Source organism: Sminthopsis crassicaudata, chromosome 4 (genome assembly GCF_048593235.1).
Source record: "Sminthopsis crassicaudata isolate SCR6 chromosome 4, ASM4859323v1, whole genome shotgun sequence".
Classification (NCBI taxonomy): domain Eukaryota; kingdom Metazoa; phylum Chordata; class Mammalia; order Dasyuromorphia; family Dasyuridae; genus Sminthopsis; species Sminthopsis crassicaudata.
This window is the reverse complement of record NC_133620.1, coordinates 222,377,839-222,396,595: the sequence shown is the minus strand read 5'-3', so window position 1 is coordinate 222,396,595 and position 18,757 is coordinate 222,377,839. Positions and strand designations below refer to the sequence as shown.

Below are 18,757 nucleotides of genomic sequence, written 5' to 3'. Positions count from 1 at the left end.
TGTGGAAAGACAGGGTCCCTCCTGGCAAGGGCCTTCTAGAGAAATTCGGCGATGTTTTCAATGTGGAAAAATTGGGCATCTAAGAGCTCAGTGTAGGTATGGAGATACAGTGAGAAGACAGGGTGAAATAAGACCTAAAACCCCATGTCCAAAATGCAACAGAGGACTCCATTGGGCATCAGAGTGTAGAATAATTCAGGGAAATGGGATGAGGGGCCCAGGTCCAGGGCCCCAGGCGAAAAAGACTTGGGGCATGATGGCAGCTGATGTTACACCCAAAGAACCTTTAGAAGGCCAGGACTCTGATTTAATCAATCAGCAGAGAAGCAATCACATGGCAGAAAGGGATTACCTGATAAGTCAGTCAAAAGGCAATCAGATTGCAAAAATGGATTACACTTGGGGAGAATACAGGCCTTTTAAACCAACAGGGCTGTGCCCAGTGCAAACAACTCCAATGTAATTGTCAGATGATGAGAAGAGATTTAGAAAGTGGTAAATAGAAGGAAATTAGATAGGTTAACTGCCTGGGAGAGAGGGTTTGCTTGTATTTCTTCAGCAGGAGAAGGAATCAGATGAGTGCCAACGAGTCATATTCGCCTTGTCCATCAGAGAGAGACAGAAAAAGAGAAAGACCTCAAAATAAAGGAGAAGATCTAAGAAACATCTGACACTGAAAGAGCATGGATAATAAGAAGACTGTTAAAGAACTTTAAAAACCAGCAGGAATCATTGGACTTCCTCACACAAGATGAGAATAATGGACAATGGACTTATGGACATTTATAAATTTTCAATTTATGATTATTTGATTATGTTATATACTTCTAGCATGCGTTATGTTACTATGTTACTATATGCTTATGTAATTTATGTAATTATCTGTAATACTTCCCATATTGATGGATTTATGTTTCAAGGTCATGACTGTCCTATGTTCTAAATCAAAAGAAAGGGGGAGATGTTAGGATTACTAAGTGAGAACTGAGGTTGTCTGGACAGTGACAAGGTGAGAATTCAGGTTTTCTGGACAATTACAAGGTGAGAACTCAGGTTGACTTGATAGAAGGAGCAAGCCCATTGGCTGAAGTGGTTCTTCCCAGAAGCCCTTGCATTATCCCACGCCCATTCTCTGGGAGGATAAAAAGAGACAGCACTGGGCGCAGAGAGCAGATCGGCCTGAAGAAGGATAAGAGTTGGAGGAGATTCAGAGCCAGGATTCAAGAGAAAGACTCTGCATTGCATCAGGCTTGACGGGGCTCTCTGCAGGAAGGGAAGTCACTTCTAAGGACAAGAGTTAACAGCAACTGCCTGGAGACAACGGTTCACTACAGGAAGAAGAATCTGTCTGAAAGATTTGAGTAGACACAGCAGATCTCTTCCCAGAGAGCGATCTGGCAGCTTCTGGAGACGACAGCTCGTTACACATCAGGAAGACCTTATTTCAAGTGCCACTTCTGAGACATTCTGGCTATGTTAATCTTACCCTTTTTGTGCCTCAGGCTGTTTTCCAAGATTATAAATTACTGAGCAATTACTCGGTAGAAGGAATTTTTTCACTATGGATTCTTTATTCTAAATTAATAATAAACTTCTCAAATTTACAAACTCCTTTAATAGTGTACAAAAGCACTATGATATAGATCCTATGAGTTATATAGTATAACCAATATCTCTTTCTACAAATGAGGAGATTCTCACAGAGGTAAAGTGACAAGTCCTTTGTCATATGGCTAATAAATAGCAGACCTGAGTCACAAAGTCTGGTCTTCTACTTTAAATTTAATATTCTTTTTGGAGCAAAATCAGCTTAAAAACAAAACAAAACAAAACATTGTTAACATTAGGAGAGAAAGACCTGGATCATCACTCCAAATTCCTAAAGGTAATAACTGTTATTTTCTACACTTGCCTTTAGGACTATATTATTTTCCTCTTGAAAACTTTACATATGGGGCAGCTAGGTGACGCAGTGGATAGAGCACCAGCCTTGAATTCAGGAGGACCCAAGTTCAAATCTGGTCTCAGACACTCCTAGCTGTGTGACCCTGGGTAATTCACTTAACCCCAGCCTCAAAAAAAAAGAAAAAAGAAAAAGTAAACTTTACATATTCTCCAAATTCCCAAAAAAGTATTAACAGTAATTGAGCAAATATTTATATATAGATTATAACATTTTTTTTCTCCCCATAGACAGAGGGGTTGAGACAGAAAAGATAAATGCTATGTTCAAAATTTTAAAAGAAAAAAAAAAAAAAAAAAAAAGAAAGAAAGAAAAAGTTATCAGTGGTAGGACCAAAATTTAAGTTTTCAATGTCTAATGTGATATTTAAAGGTCATTAAATCTACTTTATTCTTATTTTTCTCAAGTAAGGTTTAAATGAGTAAATGAAAATAGTTTATGTAAAGCACTTGGCATTGATGATATGGCCTTTGGACAATGGTTGTATTTCTTGCCAACAAATTACTCAGCTAATGAGGAATAGAAATTTGAGAAATTAGTGAAATTAGCAGAGAGAGGTGGGAAAGATGTAGTCATTTGATGGCCTTGTATATTAGGCAGGAAATTAGACTGGACATAGTCATTTAAGAGCTAGCCATTATAAAACAAGAGATTTTTTTAAAAGTGAAATAAAGAAATAAATTGATGAGGGACTCTGAAAAACAGAGAGAAATCTAAATAGATGGTGGGAGAATGTATAAGGTTTTCAAGAGTGAAGTAATATAGTCCCAAGGGCAAGCATAAAAAATGAGATAGTCATGGCATTTGGATTTAACTGGGGGTGGGGGGAGGGGAGGGGGAAGAATGGATGCAGGTGAGAAACACACACCCTTTTTTAGGAGGCTGGTAATAAGAACATTCAAAAGTAGGATAATTAAAATGAAAAACATAAGAATTCAGAATACAAGCATCTTGAAATTTTTCCTTCCAAGCAAGGACTTTCCATTATTTTCTCTTTTATTAATTAAATGAAATCAATATACATGGTATTCACAGACCAATTTTGATTTCTTTCCTTTGAAGAGCAGAAATCAACATGAAAGAAAAAGATTAAAGATATGCAGAAATACAATACAAAATAAAGAATGAAGCATCACTGTAATATTAATAGAAGCAAAGTGTAGGGTAAAAAATTCAGAAAATAATATATGAACACTTTGGTCAAGCCAGATTTCAGCAAAGAAAGCAGAATTCCAAATCTGTGATCAATGACTTTCTCACAAATATGAGTGTGACAGTAACATTTAGTGAAGCATCATTCAATATAGTAAAATAATTGAAAACATCAACAATAGCTGCCACAGATAAGAATGAATAATAATTCGTAATAGAAAACATAAGCACAGGTCACTTCCTAAACAGCATGTAGTCATCACAGAAAACATATGTGTATATGTATATGTACACATACATATACATATGTGTCTGCATATATAGTACATGCATATTATAGTCATATGTATGTATGTGTATATAGGTTGCAGTTTTTTCTTTTTTCTCTATTCCACTATGTGACACCACTTCATTCTAAGAGTGATCATTTAGTGAAATCAAGTACCTGCATCCTATGGAAATCCCATGCTAAACAGACTTCATCAAAATATCTCCCTGCTGATACAGTCATTGTCCTACAATCTCATATTACTCTTGTGCTTTGCAACTAACCTACTCAGCCTGAAACTTAAACATCTGTTCCTCGTCACTGCAACGCTACTGCTATTATTTATTTTTTGCAGCTAAAATCAGCCTTGACTTAACAGAATGCCTCTAATATATGCTGATCTTGAAAACACCAAGTTTTGTTCATTCCAGCCATGTTTATAACATAACCTCAGAACTCAAAATATAAGGATTTTAACTTGTCATTATATCCAACAATAAACATCTCACAGAAAAACAATAGTAACAAAGAAAGTAAAAACCTATTTTTAAAAATCGAATGGATCTTTCTTTTAAAAAAATGCATAGATGATTGCAGCATTTATCTGATTCCTGATAGCTTGCCTTTTATGGAATAAGTAAAGGTTACCTCTGATGAATGATTCAAGGAATGAATGACACCATCTTTCTTTTTCTACAATGTCTTGGATGCTGAAAAGTGATTGATAAAAATTCAAGATGTTTTATACATAAGAATACTTTGGAGTAGATGACCTTCTTAACATATTCCAGCTCTAATCTATGATCTCATGAAAATGATTTTAATAAAAAGAAAATAAATAATAATGATCCTGTCAGACCACTAAAGTAGAAGCAGCTGGCAAATAAAAATGATGGCACATTCGAATACAGAAATCTTGAAGCTGAGACCCTGGAGAATATAACTGAAAATACTTCATAATTATATGAAGAGGTATTGTATTAGTGTGTGGGGATCAGTATATATAGAAATATATTTTTATGTGTAAACACACACATATAACAGCTGTGTGACAAACTGAAATCAGAGGCCTTTTTTATATTAAATTTACACTCCCAATAAGATTAACTCTTTAAAAAATTTTTTCTGTTGTTGATAAATCTACATAAATGATTAATTAAGAAATATGGGATATGAGAATTGAGATTTAAAGTTTATTTTCCCTCTTTTAATTCAACTAATCTTATTACTTGTGCATTCTAATGTTTCCTCTTCAACCAAATTTCTGTATGGCTTTAGCTAAGGCATTTTACTTTACATGTCTAAATTTCTTCATTTTTATTATGTAAATACTTGAACAAATATTGACCTACTTTACAAAACAGGGCTTTCAGAGACAGATATGAACAATGTTAAGAAAGTGAAATTAAATAGTTTTAACTGGTATGTGCTGGATGTATACAAGTTTAGCATAAATTCTGATTTATAGGGTTGAAAATAAGTGATTTGATGAAGGAATTTTCATAATTTTATCTTTAAGGATAAGGAAAGAATCATTTTTGTATTTCATGTAAAGATCATTTAAGTCAAAATACAGAGGAAAAAGATATTACCAGCTATACATACTAAATAACATGATCATAGAGCTGTGATTAAAACTAAAACTCATGCAGCTTAAACATATACTAAATTTAACTGTTCTTTTTGTCTCATTTTATGTTTCTCAGTCTGTTTTCTTCAACAAAAAATACTCTTTATGTTATGCTAATTTACTACTGTCTAACTTGCTGGAGCCTAAACTTAAAAAATAAATGGGGTCAAGAATTTGAAACATTGGAATCTGTTCATAAACGACTGAATATAGTTTTTTTTTTTTTTTTAATTTAATTTTGTACTGGTTTTCCCCCATTTACCAGTCCAATTTGAATGTCACCTTCTTATGTGAAGCTTATTTAACCCTCCCACCCCCCAGGTAATAACCCACCTTATCTTTTTAGGAGCTTATGTAGCATTTTTATGATTGTCTAGTAAACATGTCATGTAATTTTGTGTGTTATTATTACCTTGTGTCTGTCTTATCTTTTTAGACTGAATCCATTTTACTGAAATTTTATATCTTCATCTTTATATATGGCAAAATTAATTTTATATAGTAGGTGCTTAATGCTTTTTAAATTATTGAAACACTGAAAATATTTCTGTAATAATCAGACTTTAATCTTAACTAACAGATAGCCCATTCAGTCATGTATGCATCTTTTATGAAAACTTATTTTTCTATTATTATTAACATTAAAACAAATAAAATGAGCCTAAGATATTATAAAATCTAAAATTATATGCCATAATTTTGCTAGATAAACTAAAATTTGTGTATATATTTTTTCTGAGTACTAGAGCACTCATCAAAAATAGGTAATTTTCTGGTCTATTAGCAGAAATGCTAACTATTTTAAGCACACAAATACTATTAGAAATGCATATAAATATTGTCATAATATTGTCTCTTTAATTAAACAAATATCTAAATAGGCAACAGTATTAGTCAATTGTACCAAATATAAAAATTCTCATAGACAGAACTTGGAAACTAAAAAAAAAAGTGGAGGTAAACATAAAGATAAGTAGTAGAAAAGATGATATACTCTTTGGTACTTAACTTATAAACTGATGATGAATTTAGGACTTAGTAATAATGTTAGCTTCATGGCAGAAATAGAGATTTCAACTATTTCTAAAAGTTATATAATTATATCAAAATCTAATATTTTAAAAAATGTAATATGTAACTTTTAAGATCACAGGGATGACTGATCTAGAATAGGAAAGAATCGCAGATCCTTAAAGTCCAAACTTATTATTTTTAAGTATAAATAAAATATTATAAATATAAATTAAAGTGATATATCCAATAATGGAAGAGAAGTTTAGAGGAGAATTTCAACATTATTACAGAGCCAGTGCTTTTTTCTACTGTGCCATACTGGTTTATTTGCAATGTACAAGAATGGAATTTTTTAATATGAAAGAAACTAAGTATAGCTACTTCAATGTTGTTTAAATAGTTGTTAAAATATTAACATGCTATCTGAGTATTTTGAGCTATTATTATGTTTATTTTGAAATATTTTCACTTCCATTCCCAATAAAATCAGGAGTGAAACAAGGTTGCCTTTTATCACCATTACTATTCAATATTGTGTAAGAAATGCTAGTTTTGGCGATAAGAGATGAAAAAAAAAGATTAAAGGAATTACAATAGGTAATGAGAAAACCAAATTATCACTCTTTGAAGATGATATGATAGTATACATAAGAGAACCCCAGAGATTCTACTGAAAAGCTATTAGAAATAATCCACAATTTTAGCAAAGTATGGGTAATACCATTTGGTATTGGTTAAGAAATAGACTAGTTGATAAGTGGAATAGGTTAGGTTCACAGGACAAAATAGTCAATAACTATAGCAATCTAGTGTTTGACAAACCTAAAGACCCCAACTTTTGGGATAAGAATGTGTTATTTGACAAAAACTGCTGGGAAAACTGGAAATTAGTATGGCAGAAACTGACCCACATAAAGGTAAGACACTGTGTCTTACAATAAGATACACATGAAAAGTTCTTGCCCTCAAGGAACTTATCTTCTGTGGGTTGGATATATATGCACATCAGCAATTATAAAACAAGTTAGGGAGTAATAGAAGCAAGAGACACAGGACAACCAGAAGGAAATTTCAAATGCTTGATTGGCAAGATCAGGCAGAAGTATATTTTAAAGATAAAAAAAAATCTAAACTAACCCTGAAAAAAATGAAGTGATGGAGCAGTGCACACTTTAGACATGAGTACAAAATCACAGAGGTAAGATATGTCAAATTTCCAAAACAGGCAGAGTAACATTTGATTGGAGTATGAGTGCTTACAGAAAACAAATGTGAAATTAGGCTGAATCTAAAATGGAGAGAGAACAGACACAAATTTTTAAGAATGCAAGTCATTCCCTAATTGATAAATGGATAAACTGATAAATAGAAGTATGAACAGACAATTTTCAGATAAAGAAATTAAAGCCATTTCTTGTGACATGAAAAAATGTTATAAATCAGGACTGATTACAGAAATGCAAATTAAGACTATACCTCACACCTCTCAGATTGGCTAAAATGACAGGAAAAGATAATGATAAACATTGAACAGGAAGGATGTGGGAAAACTAGGACAGTAATGCAATGTTAGTAGAGTCCTGAAATGATCCAACTATTCTGGAGAGCAATTTGGAACTCTGTTCAAAGAGCTATAAAAATGTATATGCCCTTTGATCCAGCAGTTTAACTACTGGGTCTGTATCACAAAGAGATCATAATAGAGGGGAAAGGACCACATGTGCAAAAAAGGTTTGTAGGAGTTCTTTTTGTAGTAGCAAGAACCTGGAAATTGAATGGATGTCCATCAGTTGGGTCATGGCTGAATAAATTACGGTATATGAAGATAATGGAATATACAGTTCTAAAAGAAATGATGAGCAGGCTGATTTCAGAAAACCCTAAGAAGACTTATATGAACTAAGGCTGAGTGAAGTGAGCAAAATTAGAAGAACATTGCACACAGTCACAAGATTATGTCATGATCAACTGTGATGGGCTTGGCTTTTCTTAATAGTGAGGTAATTAAAGGAAATTCCAAAAGATTTGAGATGGAAAATGCCATCTGTATCCACAGGGAGAACTAGAGACTGAATGTGGATCAAAGCATAGGATTTTCACCTTTTTGTGTTTTCTTTCTCATGGTTTTTCCCCTTGTAGTCTGATTTTTCTTGCACAACATAACAAGTATGTTTAAATATGTTTAAAATAAATGCACATATTTAACCTATATCAGATTTCTTGCTGTCTTGGGGGAGTAGTAAAGGAGGAAGGGAGAAGAATTTGGTATACAAAGTCTTTTAAAAATGAATGCTAAAAATTATCCTTACATGTATTTGGAAATTAAATTACTAAAGGAAAAAAAAGAAGGCTGAAAAGTTTCTTTTGAAGCAAGACTAAAAGATGAATGTTTTTGCATGGAATATGGACAGAAGCAGGGAAGGGAGTGATATAGTCTGACCTAAGTCTTAAGAATATTTTTTTTTTTCATTTATGTGAAGGATGAATGAAGTAGAGAATAGAGGGCAATGAGGAAAACCAATTAGGAAACTTAAAAGAGTTGTAGATGACACTTAATGAGGGTCTAAACTAGGGTTTTTAATACATGAGAGTAAGTGTATGTGATGGACCTTTTTCACAGTTTGGTAAGACTTCTCATATGTTATTAAGTCATAAAATAAAATACACAGAGGAAACCAGTTATACTTAAGCAAACATGTTTTAGTAGTTCATGGAACCACGGAACCTTAGTTAAGAAACTCTGATCTAAACAATGGTAATTGTAGTGTTAGTGTGAGTTTAGTGAAAGGGAAGGATGTCATAGATGTGGTGGTAATGGAATCAATAAACCCTGGTAATTGATTACAGAAAACAAGAGAAATTTAGAATGATTTTATCTGAACACCTCAATTATGTAAAAAAAGATTATTCTAAGGTTTCAAACCCAGACATCTGGAGGGATGACAATGTTATCATTAACAGAAACAGATCTTTGGAGAAAGGAGGAATTAATGACCAAAGAAGAACTAGAGAATATTATATAGAGAGCAAAACAGACAACTTTGATTACTTAAATTTAAAAGGTTTTGCACAAACAAAGCCAATAGAAACAAGATAAAAGAAAAGTGCAAAACTGGGGGGGGGGGGTGGAATCTTCACAGCCAGTGTTCTGATAAAGGTCTCATTTCTAAAATATATAAAGAATTATGTCAAATTTATCATAAAGAAGAGAAAAGGACCCACGTGTGCAAAAATGTTTGTAGCAGCATTTTTTGTGGTAGCAAAGAATTGGAAAATGAGTATTTGTGCATCAATTGGAGAATGGCTGAACAAATTGTGGTATATGAAGATATAATGGAATATTACTGTTCTATAAAAAAATGAACAAGCTGATTTTAGAAAGATCTGGAAAGATTTATATCAGTTCACAGAACTGATGCTGAGCGAAACAAGCAGAACCAGGAATACATTATATACAGTAACAAGCCGTGCGAAGATCAACTATGAAAGAATTGGTTCAATAATCCAAAGCAATCCCAATAGACTATGGGCAGAAAATGCCATCTGCAACCAGAAAAAGAAATAAGGAGACTGAATGTACATCAACACATGGTATGTTCACTTCTTTTTTATGTTTTTTTTTTTTAAATCTCTGACATGGTTTTTCCCTTTTGTTCTGATTTTTCTCTTCTATCATGATTCATAAAGCAATGTGTATTAAAAATAAATATACTTTAAAAAAACCTAAAAATAAATAAACAGAAATAGAGAAGTTGGAAGATGACATGAATTTAGAGGGAAAGATGCTGAGTTCAGTTTTTAACAAGTTAGTTTTAGATCCTGGATATCTAGGTGGAGATACCCAGTATGCAAATGGTGCTGTGGGTCTGGAGTTCAGTATAGAAATTAGAGATAAATGTTGGAATAATTTGAATGTTAATGTAATTATTTATTAGATACAGATAACTATTTTATTTAATCCTCAGGATAATCCTATGAAATAGATAAATGTTATTTTTTCCATTTTACAGATAAGGAAACTAATCCTGAGAAGTCAAATGATTTGCCCCACAGCTAGTGTGTGAGTCAGAATTCAAACATATATTCTTCATTCTTTGTAATTCCTACATTACCAATTTACCTTAAAGGTGGTTTATTAAGTCAAATTCCATTCTTAGTTTTCCTCAACAATTCTTTCCAACCATTCTATTTCTTTACTCTATTCCAAGCATCATAAAATCTAAGAATTGTAAAGGAATTTTGAATTACTGTAGTCCAACCCCTAAATGAAACAACCACACCCTCTCTTTCTATCCTTATTACATAACAAACAAAAGAAGCAAGGAGAAGGAAAGTACATAAACTTTCAAACAGGAAAAACAAAATTCCAAAGAAATGAAATTATATTAAATTAATTTATTAATTATCAATTATATTAAAATGAATATAAAATTAAGTGTAAAAATTTTGTTTAGGAAATATATATAAAACTAATTGCAGTTCTTAAGGCTCTGTCTCTTTTTCTTTGTATCCTTCCTTTTCCAGTCAATCGTCTTTCCACTGTACCTTATATAAAACAATGCCATTCTATGATCACCCTTTTAATCTCTAAAAAACCTACAGTGAAATAGTATAGGAAACTGAGATATGCATCCTTTGATATCAACTGTGTTATATATAATGAATGAAGTTCCTATTATACTCTGAGTCAGATATCTCACAATAAGGGCATATTAAATTTCTTAAGAGCCTGTGTCTATTCCTGTTGATGGTTTTTGAGAGGCATCAGCCAATGATATATTACCTCTATTCCTCAGATTTTTTCAATTTTCTAGCCAAGTTATTTATATCTAATGGCACTAATACATCTATTTCTCCTTAAATTCTTGTCAATGGACTAGAGCAGTGGTATCAAATTCAAATAGAAATAGATCCCTGAAGGCTACATGTTAACTAACTTAAGAGAACTACAAATTAAAATATGTGCAGTTTGACACCTCTGGACTAGAATATATGGCAATAGTGGGCATTTCATATAAGTGATAGCCAAATTGCTCCTCTTTGGTGCCCTGAAAATTGCCCAGCAAAATAGCAAAATACTATTTTTTTTATCTACCCTCCAAAAAGATGCCTGATTTTCCTAAAATGTAGTTCTGATCATGTCTCTCCTCTGCTCAATAAACCCCAAAGGTTTTATACTGGCTTAGAATCAAATATAAACATGTCACTTTGGCTTTTAAAGCCCTTTATAATCCAATACTAATCCAAATTCAATCTTACTGCTATGCATCATGTACAACACTCCATCTCTCATCTTTGTTTCTTTGCACTCTGCCTGTATTGACTCCCCTCTCACCTCCTTTTAGAATTCCTTGTTTCCTGTACAATTTAGCTCAATAGTCATCTTATATATGAATCCAATACCCCAAGCTGTTGTTTTCTTGATCAAAATTATCTTATGTTTATTTTGCATATATTTACATGTGTACACACTTTCCTCCTATGTTCAACAAAATGAAAACTAGTTATATATTTTATCCCTAGAGGTTAGCATTAGTTCTTATTCACTGACAGACAATTTGTGGAGCTATGAAAATTAGGGAATTTTCATTCTGAAAATTCATAGTTCTGAAAATTTCTTTACCTTGATGTGTTTCCACACACAAATTGCCTTGATTATCCACGTAACCCTCTAGAGGAGGAAAAATGGCTTTTATTTCATAATCCAGATTCATGTACTTTAAAAGTTATACTATCTAGTATCAATGATAACACATTATATGGTGATATGCTTTCCCCAGATTTGGGCATGTAGAGAAATTTTATCATGCTAATAATAGTTCATGAGGATATCTCATGAAATTCTGTGATAGATGGTTGGCACCTCTCATATAGGATGAATATTAATTAACTTATTAAAATATAAACTGTTTTATAATATAAATAATTAATCTTTATTAAGCTGCCTATTTATGGTATAAAAGACAAGATGAAATTTGTCATTAACAGAAAATGAAAGACTTCTCCCCATTCCCCCCACAAAGATTCATTATCACTTTGTAATGGAGGAACCCAGTATTTTGACAGATTTTTTTTTCTTCCCAGAAGCATGTGAAAATTGAAATGTAAAATCTTGAACTTAATAAATGTTTTGTGCTAACTACCCTTCTGACCTTGGTGCCTTCACTGGCAATATTTTATAATCATTCCATAATGTACTTCAAACCTTCTTTCATTTGTACTATAATTCTTATTCAAAAATTATTTCAAAGAATAATGAACATCAGCAGTTCTAACATATATATGAGAAAAGAAATTAAAATAGTATTATGAATCATTTTAAACCTATTAAGGAATTTCCATAAAAGGACAATTTTCCTTTGAGTTTAATTAATTCTTATCTATATAAAACTGTAATGGTAACTACCCCACTTCATATTATGAATAGTTATATAATGTCAATGGTTCTATGCTAGATATTTGTGATAACATTTTTCTCTGTATTTAATCTGATTTATAATTATATTGCAACTTTCTTTTGATTTAAGTTTAGTACATTCCAAAATAGAGCTTAATAGCATACTTGATTTTCCTTCTATCTTTTTTTCTTTTTCACTTTGATATATTTGGCTTTCCTTTCTTAAATTATAATATCTATTTTGTTATTTTTTTTTTCAAAAAAGTTCAAGTATTTAGCAAATTCATCGTTTTATATTCAATTTTGTTAATGTCTTCTTCAAAATTTCTTTTTTGCAGCTTAGTTAGGGGTTTATTTATGTACCAATTCATTGATTAATCTTTTCTCTCCTAAGATCTTATTCAGTTATATTCTATACACTTTCATATATTGAATCATTACTGCCATTTTTGAAGAAATTTTCCATTGTTCAAATAATTTGTTGACACAGCTATTACTAAGAATTATATTATTTAGATTTCTAGTATTCTTTTCTCAATGACTCTTTATTGAATATAATTTTAATTGCCCTGTTAATTATAATTTAAAAGTCATGTTTCATGACATCTCTTCTCATTTTCCTTGTGTTATCTATCTATGACTGAAGGTTTTTAACTTTCTTCTTTTATATTTAATTCCTCCTTCCTGTTCCTCTTTCTGACAACTCTTCTCTTTATTGCAATAGCTACTAAATCTTATATGATCCTTATTGTGACTCCTTGGTCCTTGTACAATCAGTACATGATGTGTTTATTATTTCAACTTTCCACATTTTTATTGAGTTTTCTAAGCCCTAATAGGATTATTTTGGGGAGGAGGGGAGGATTGGATAAAGGTCATGTACAGTTAAATATTTTCTTTTGCTATTTAATAATTGCAAATGTTTTTACTCTATTTTTTCTAAAATTTTCTCCAGATCCTAACTTCTTTGTCTTTTGGTTAGATTTCCCTTAGTCTGAAAGAGGCATCCACACACTATTATAATTTTATAATCTATTTCTCTTCCCATCCTTCCCCAAACTCAATTTTCCTTCAAATATACAGATGCTATGCTATTTGGTGTACACCTATTATGTACTGATATGTTATCTACGAAGCCTTTAAGCATACTCTGCTTATCTCTTATTACTGAATCTATATTTACAATAGCTTTATTTGAAATCATGATTGGTAGCCCTGATTTTTTTAGTTCAGCTGAAAGAAAATAGATTTTGATCTAGTCTCTTGTTTTATTTCTTCAAATCTTTATATTTCAAGAGTGTTTCTCATAAATAGCACATTGTTGAATTCTGTTTTCTAATCCATTTTAAACTCTTCCATTTTATGGATCCTTTCCCAGCATTATTCTGATTCTCTAAATCTATTTTGGCTATTTTCTTACCCTACACGATATCTTTTCCCTGGTGCCCTGTAGCTTTTTTATCCTGGGGAATCCTTCTGCTCTATTTTACCCTTTATTCTACTAGCATATATAGCAGAATTAGTATCTAAAAATTTTCTAAAAATTTTTTTAAAAGCACATTTCATATGATCAAGCAAAACACTGTCGTAAAAACTCAATCTTTTAATAAGCTAGCTCATATATATATATCATAGTTATACAAGATTCTTGGTCCTTTGAACCTTAACATCAAGTGAAGCATAAAAGAGATATGCTCCCTTAAAGATTTTTTCTATGAACATGAATGAGATTCAGTGTAAAGAACAAGTTAAAAAGAGGGAATAAAGTTTAACACAACTGTCCCACTTTGCAGATAATATTTGTTGGCACCAAATCCCAGAATAATGTGGAGCTGTCTAATTAGAACCATAATCACAAAAAAAAAAAAAAAAAAAAATAAAAAAAAGCCTAAGTATCCTCACAAGAAAAAAAGATGAAAGAAGAATACCTATAGAGCTTGTGTATCAGTATGTGAAAATATATGTGCACATACACAAGCATGCACGTACATACATACATATATCGAACTGATAGTGAAAAAAGATGAGCTGAGGTTTAGAACTAAATAGGAGCAAGAAAATTTGCTAGATTGCTTTCTTTTAACAATACCAAACTTTTCTGGGAAAAATGTTACATTTTTCATAAAAATATTCTGCTGGTGACACAATAAATATCAAAGGGTATTTTTATCTTTTTACTGCTTCTAATGTTTTCTTTTTACTTGTTATTTTCTTATGTTATTTTATTAAATATATGTTTACTCATTTTATCAAAGTAATTAAAATAGAACCATACCATCATTTCAGGGCCAGAGAATTTAAGAATATTACCTAGTATTTTAAAAACCATGAGCTAATTATAACTGTTTTAATTGCATGTATCATAATGCTCAAAACATTAAAAAGTTATTATTTTGTTAAAATATGCATGACTTTTAGGTAAGCAAAAGATTCACCATTCTTCACAACACTTTTATAGAACATGCTACCGTGATACTTTTTAAATATTTGTCAGATTGGGGGGAAAGCTAAATTATACCTTCTAAAAAGCACAAAAAAAAACCATAAAAAAATAAATAATCATACCTTAATTTGTGCAAATGGTCTTTCATAACCTCCAACATAAAGAAGGCCAACATTCTGGGGAAGCAGCCTACAATTTAAAAAATAATTATTTTCTTATCAACATTTCTGAAAAGGACAGTACTTTAATACAACTAATATTGATGGTATTTTAATGTAATGACAAAATTAGCAAAAGAATTATTCTGTTATTTTAGAATAAAATAGTTAAAGAAAACATCTGCTAGAAATAAAACCTAAATATAGCACACTTTAACTAAAAAATAAGTTATTCTAGTAAAGAAATAATCCAGAAAGGAAGGTAAAAAGAATTTATTTTAATACAGAATTTTTTAAAAATTACTAATATTAAAGCAATATGTACAATCCTAACAGAGACAATTTGTTAAAATACTGTTAATGTTGTTAAATATTTGTAATCTTTGACTCTTTCCTTTCTTTGATTTCCTATGTAAAACAAGTAACCAAACAAGTAACTGCTAGATCCTGCTTTCATAATCTTGTTTGGCTACCTTTCTTTGTTGGTTGGTTGTGGTTCTTCATTTTCAAAGAGGACCAAAATGACATCACTATGTTAGAATCGAGTTAGAGTCCAACTGTGACTGATAAGACCAATATGAGCTCACAATGCTCTGCCTAAGGTCAGATACAAATAATTTCTATGAACATTTGGGGTAGATTCTCTAACCTTGCATATCTCACATTTCTTCTGAGCCAATTCAATTCTGCTTTACTCATAGAGGACAACACCTTCTCTGATGAGGGCATGCCATACTGGATGATCCTATGCCAGTGTTTCCTATGTCATATATCATGCCATATATCAATGGCAACCTTGAGAGTGTCTTTATATCACATTTTTTGACCATCTTGTGAGCACGTGTCCTATGTAAGTTCTCTCTAAATTAATCTTTTTGGTAAGCATACATTTGGCATTCAAACAATGTGGCCAGTCCAATGGAGTTGTGCTCTTGCTCTCTACAGTGGAGTTGGAATCCTTGGCAGCTTAGTTCGAGAAAGGACCTCAGTGTCTGATATCTTATCCTGCCAGTGATCTTCAGAATTTTCATAAAACAATTCAAAAGGAAGTGACTCCTAATATGGCGCTGATAGACTGTCCAGGTTTCAGAGACATACAACAATGAGGCTAGCACAAACAGCTCCGTAGATCTTTCAGTTCAGTAGTCCAGTATACTACCTTTTTCTCCCACACTTCAGAGCCCTCCCAAACACTGAGCTTTCCTTTGTATTACAACTAATACCAATATAGCTCAAAACTCCCATAATACCAAACTGGGATTACTTTAAAAATGTTCTAGCTGGTCTTCTTTTAACTTAATCCAACTTGAATCCTGCAGTAGATTTAATAAACCAAACTTAAATATTACTTTCATCCTTCATGTCACATTACTGCTTAAAAACAGTTCCTACTACTTTTAGAATCAAATTCAATTTCCTCACACTAGTAGTTAAGAATTTCTATAATCTAGTCCCAATTAATACTCCAGAGCAATTAAGATGATCCCTTTTCCACCCCAATTTGTTTATATTTTCTCCTCCTCATCCTCAAATCCTACTGTATTTATTGATATTATGTATATGATATATATGTTATGATCCTCAGCAAAATATAAATTTCTTGAGATAATAACTGTTTTAATTTTGCATCAGCTTTAAAGCAGAATGTCTAGCACACAGTAAGCACTTAATAAATGGTTGATGAAATTTCCTCTGAAAAGGTTGATCTCACTTCTATCTTTTGCTCATACTATTAACAGACTTAAAAAGTTCTGCTCCCTCAATGATTGACTAATTAATCATTACTCTTTCAGGATCTCTATTTTTCCCAGTTTCATTGGTACACATTACATATTACTTATGGTAATATTTGTGTGTGTGTGTATATATATATATATATATATATATATATATATATATATATATATAAAATTTTCCAAATCATATATTTTGCTGATTGATCATAGGCTGTCTCATATTGTTTTCTACCTACTTCCTTTGCACATATACTGTTTCTCTCCAATGACAATGGGCATTTTTCAAGGGCAGGAATCATGTCTGACATTTTTCTTGAATATAACAAAGGACTTAATATAAGGTATTTAATAAACAGTTTTTCAATTTAATGAAAACAATAGAGTTCATAACATGAATATGAGAAAATAAGTTCCCTACAGAGTTCCCCCAGATGTCTTCATTTGTATTTAGCTTACCAAAACACACAACTGGGGGTGGGCTTTTTGATGGGGCTAAGAACCAGCTAAGCTGAAGAGTGCATACTGCCTAAGTTATTGAGATAGAGATGGATGGTCAGTTTATTGAATTACATTAGTACATATATCTGGAACAGATATTACAAATGGACAATAAAGTGGATGCAGAATTGAAAAGATGAAGAAAAAGGGCTGGACTACATTTGAGAAAATGCTATATTTTTAATGATCCTTGAACACAAACTTTTCTTTGTAACACCAAAATTCTTCCAGTGATATCATATTGCTACATATCCTAGAATGCCATGTCCTAAGAAGAATGAAACCAAATAGCAAATGGAGGATAACATAAAGGACATAAAAGTATAATAACACAAAATAATCAAGAAAACATATATATCAATGACAATGTTACCCACCTAATAGTTTAATTGAAGTCATCAATTAGCATTTATTAAATGCCTACCATACACCAAGCATAGTACTAAGTGATGGGCAATTTAATTACAATTTGATGGAAAAGATAACACAAAAACCACTATGCACAAATAAGATGTGTATAGGATAATCTAGAGATAAATAAGAGAAAGAAAGTACTAGCATTAAGTGGGATTAATTAGTAAAAGCTTCTCTTAAAAGTCTTGGGATTTTTACTGGGTAATGAAAGAAGCCAGAGAAGACAAGAGGAAATAAATAAGTAAAGAAGTACAGGCATGTGGGAGGGCCACAGAAAATGAGAAGAGATGGGAAATGAAATGTATTGTGCAAAGAAATCAGTGATCAGAAATCCCCTAAAATTATGTATCAAACAATACATTTTTAATGTTGAATTTAGTCAGATAAAACTCATATGTTATGTAATGAAGAATATGAAAAGAATAATGAAATCATAGAAAAGGGAAAACAAAATCATCTATGTATTTTTAAACATCCTGCTTTAAAAAAAAAAAATTCTAACTTAGACAACTAAATTTGAGAGACTCTACAACCAAAAAACTTATATGACTTAAAATATTAAAAACATTTCTAGACTTTGGTTGCAATTCTAATTCTTATAATTCTTTTGTCAGTGACTGATTGTGAAGAAATGGATACAATACTATGAGGTTAAAAGATGGAGATCATGTGGTATACATTTTCTCAATTCTTCTCTTCTATGCCTCCCTTCTCATTTTTAAAGCAATTTTACCTATTCCCTTTATTCTTTTTTTTTTCTTACTCAGAGGAACATTTGTTTCTATACCAAGTGAAAGCTAGCATTTCTGTGCCTGTGACACAAGCCTATTGGAATTGTTTTATATCACTGTATTGATGAGAAAAACTAAATCAAAGTTGATCATCACACAATCTTGCTGGTACTATGAACAATGTTCTTCTGGTTCTGTTCACTTCACTCAGCATCAGTTCATGTAAGTTTTTCCAGGTTTTTCTAAAATGAGCCTGTTCATCATTTCTCATAGAACAATATTATTCCATTACATTCAAAAATCATAACTTATTCAGTCATCTCTCAATTATTGGAACATTCATTTATTTTCCA

General features: G+C 31.6%; 1 protein-coding gene across 2 annotated transcripts in view; it reads right to left on the bottom strand.

Annotated features, from left to right (window-relative positions):
* Nucleotides 1–18,757, bottom strand: part of RNGTT (RNA guanylyltransferase and 5'-phosphatase) — a 313,552-nt gene that overhangs the window by 41,437 nt on the left and 253,358 nt on the right. For both annotated transcript variants that reach the window (XM_074310316.1, XM_074310315.1), the window contains one exon: nt 14,990–15,056. In XM_074310316.1, coding sequence (XP_074166417.1) covers nt 14,990–15,056 — 67 coding nt within the window. The remainder of the gene's footprint in view (nt 1–14,989; nt 15,057–18,757) is intronic.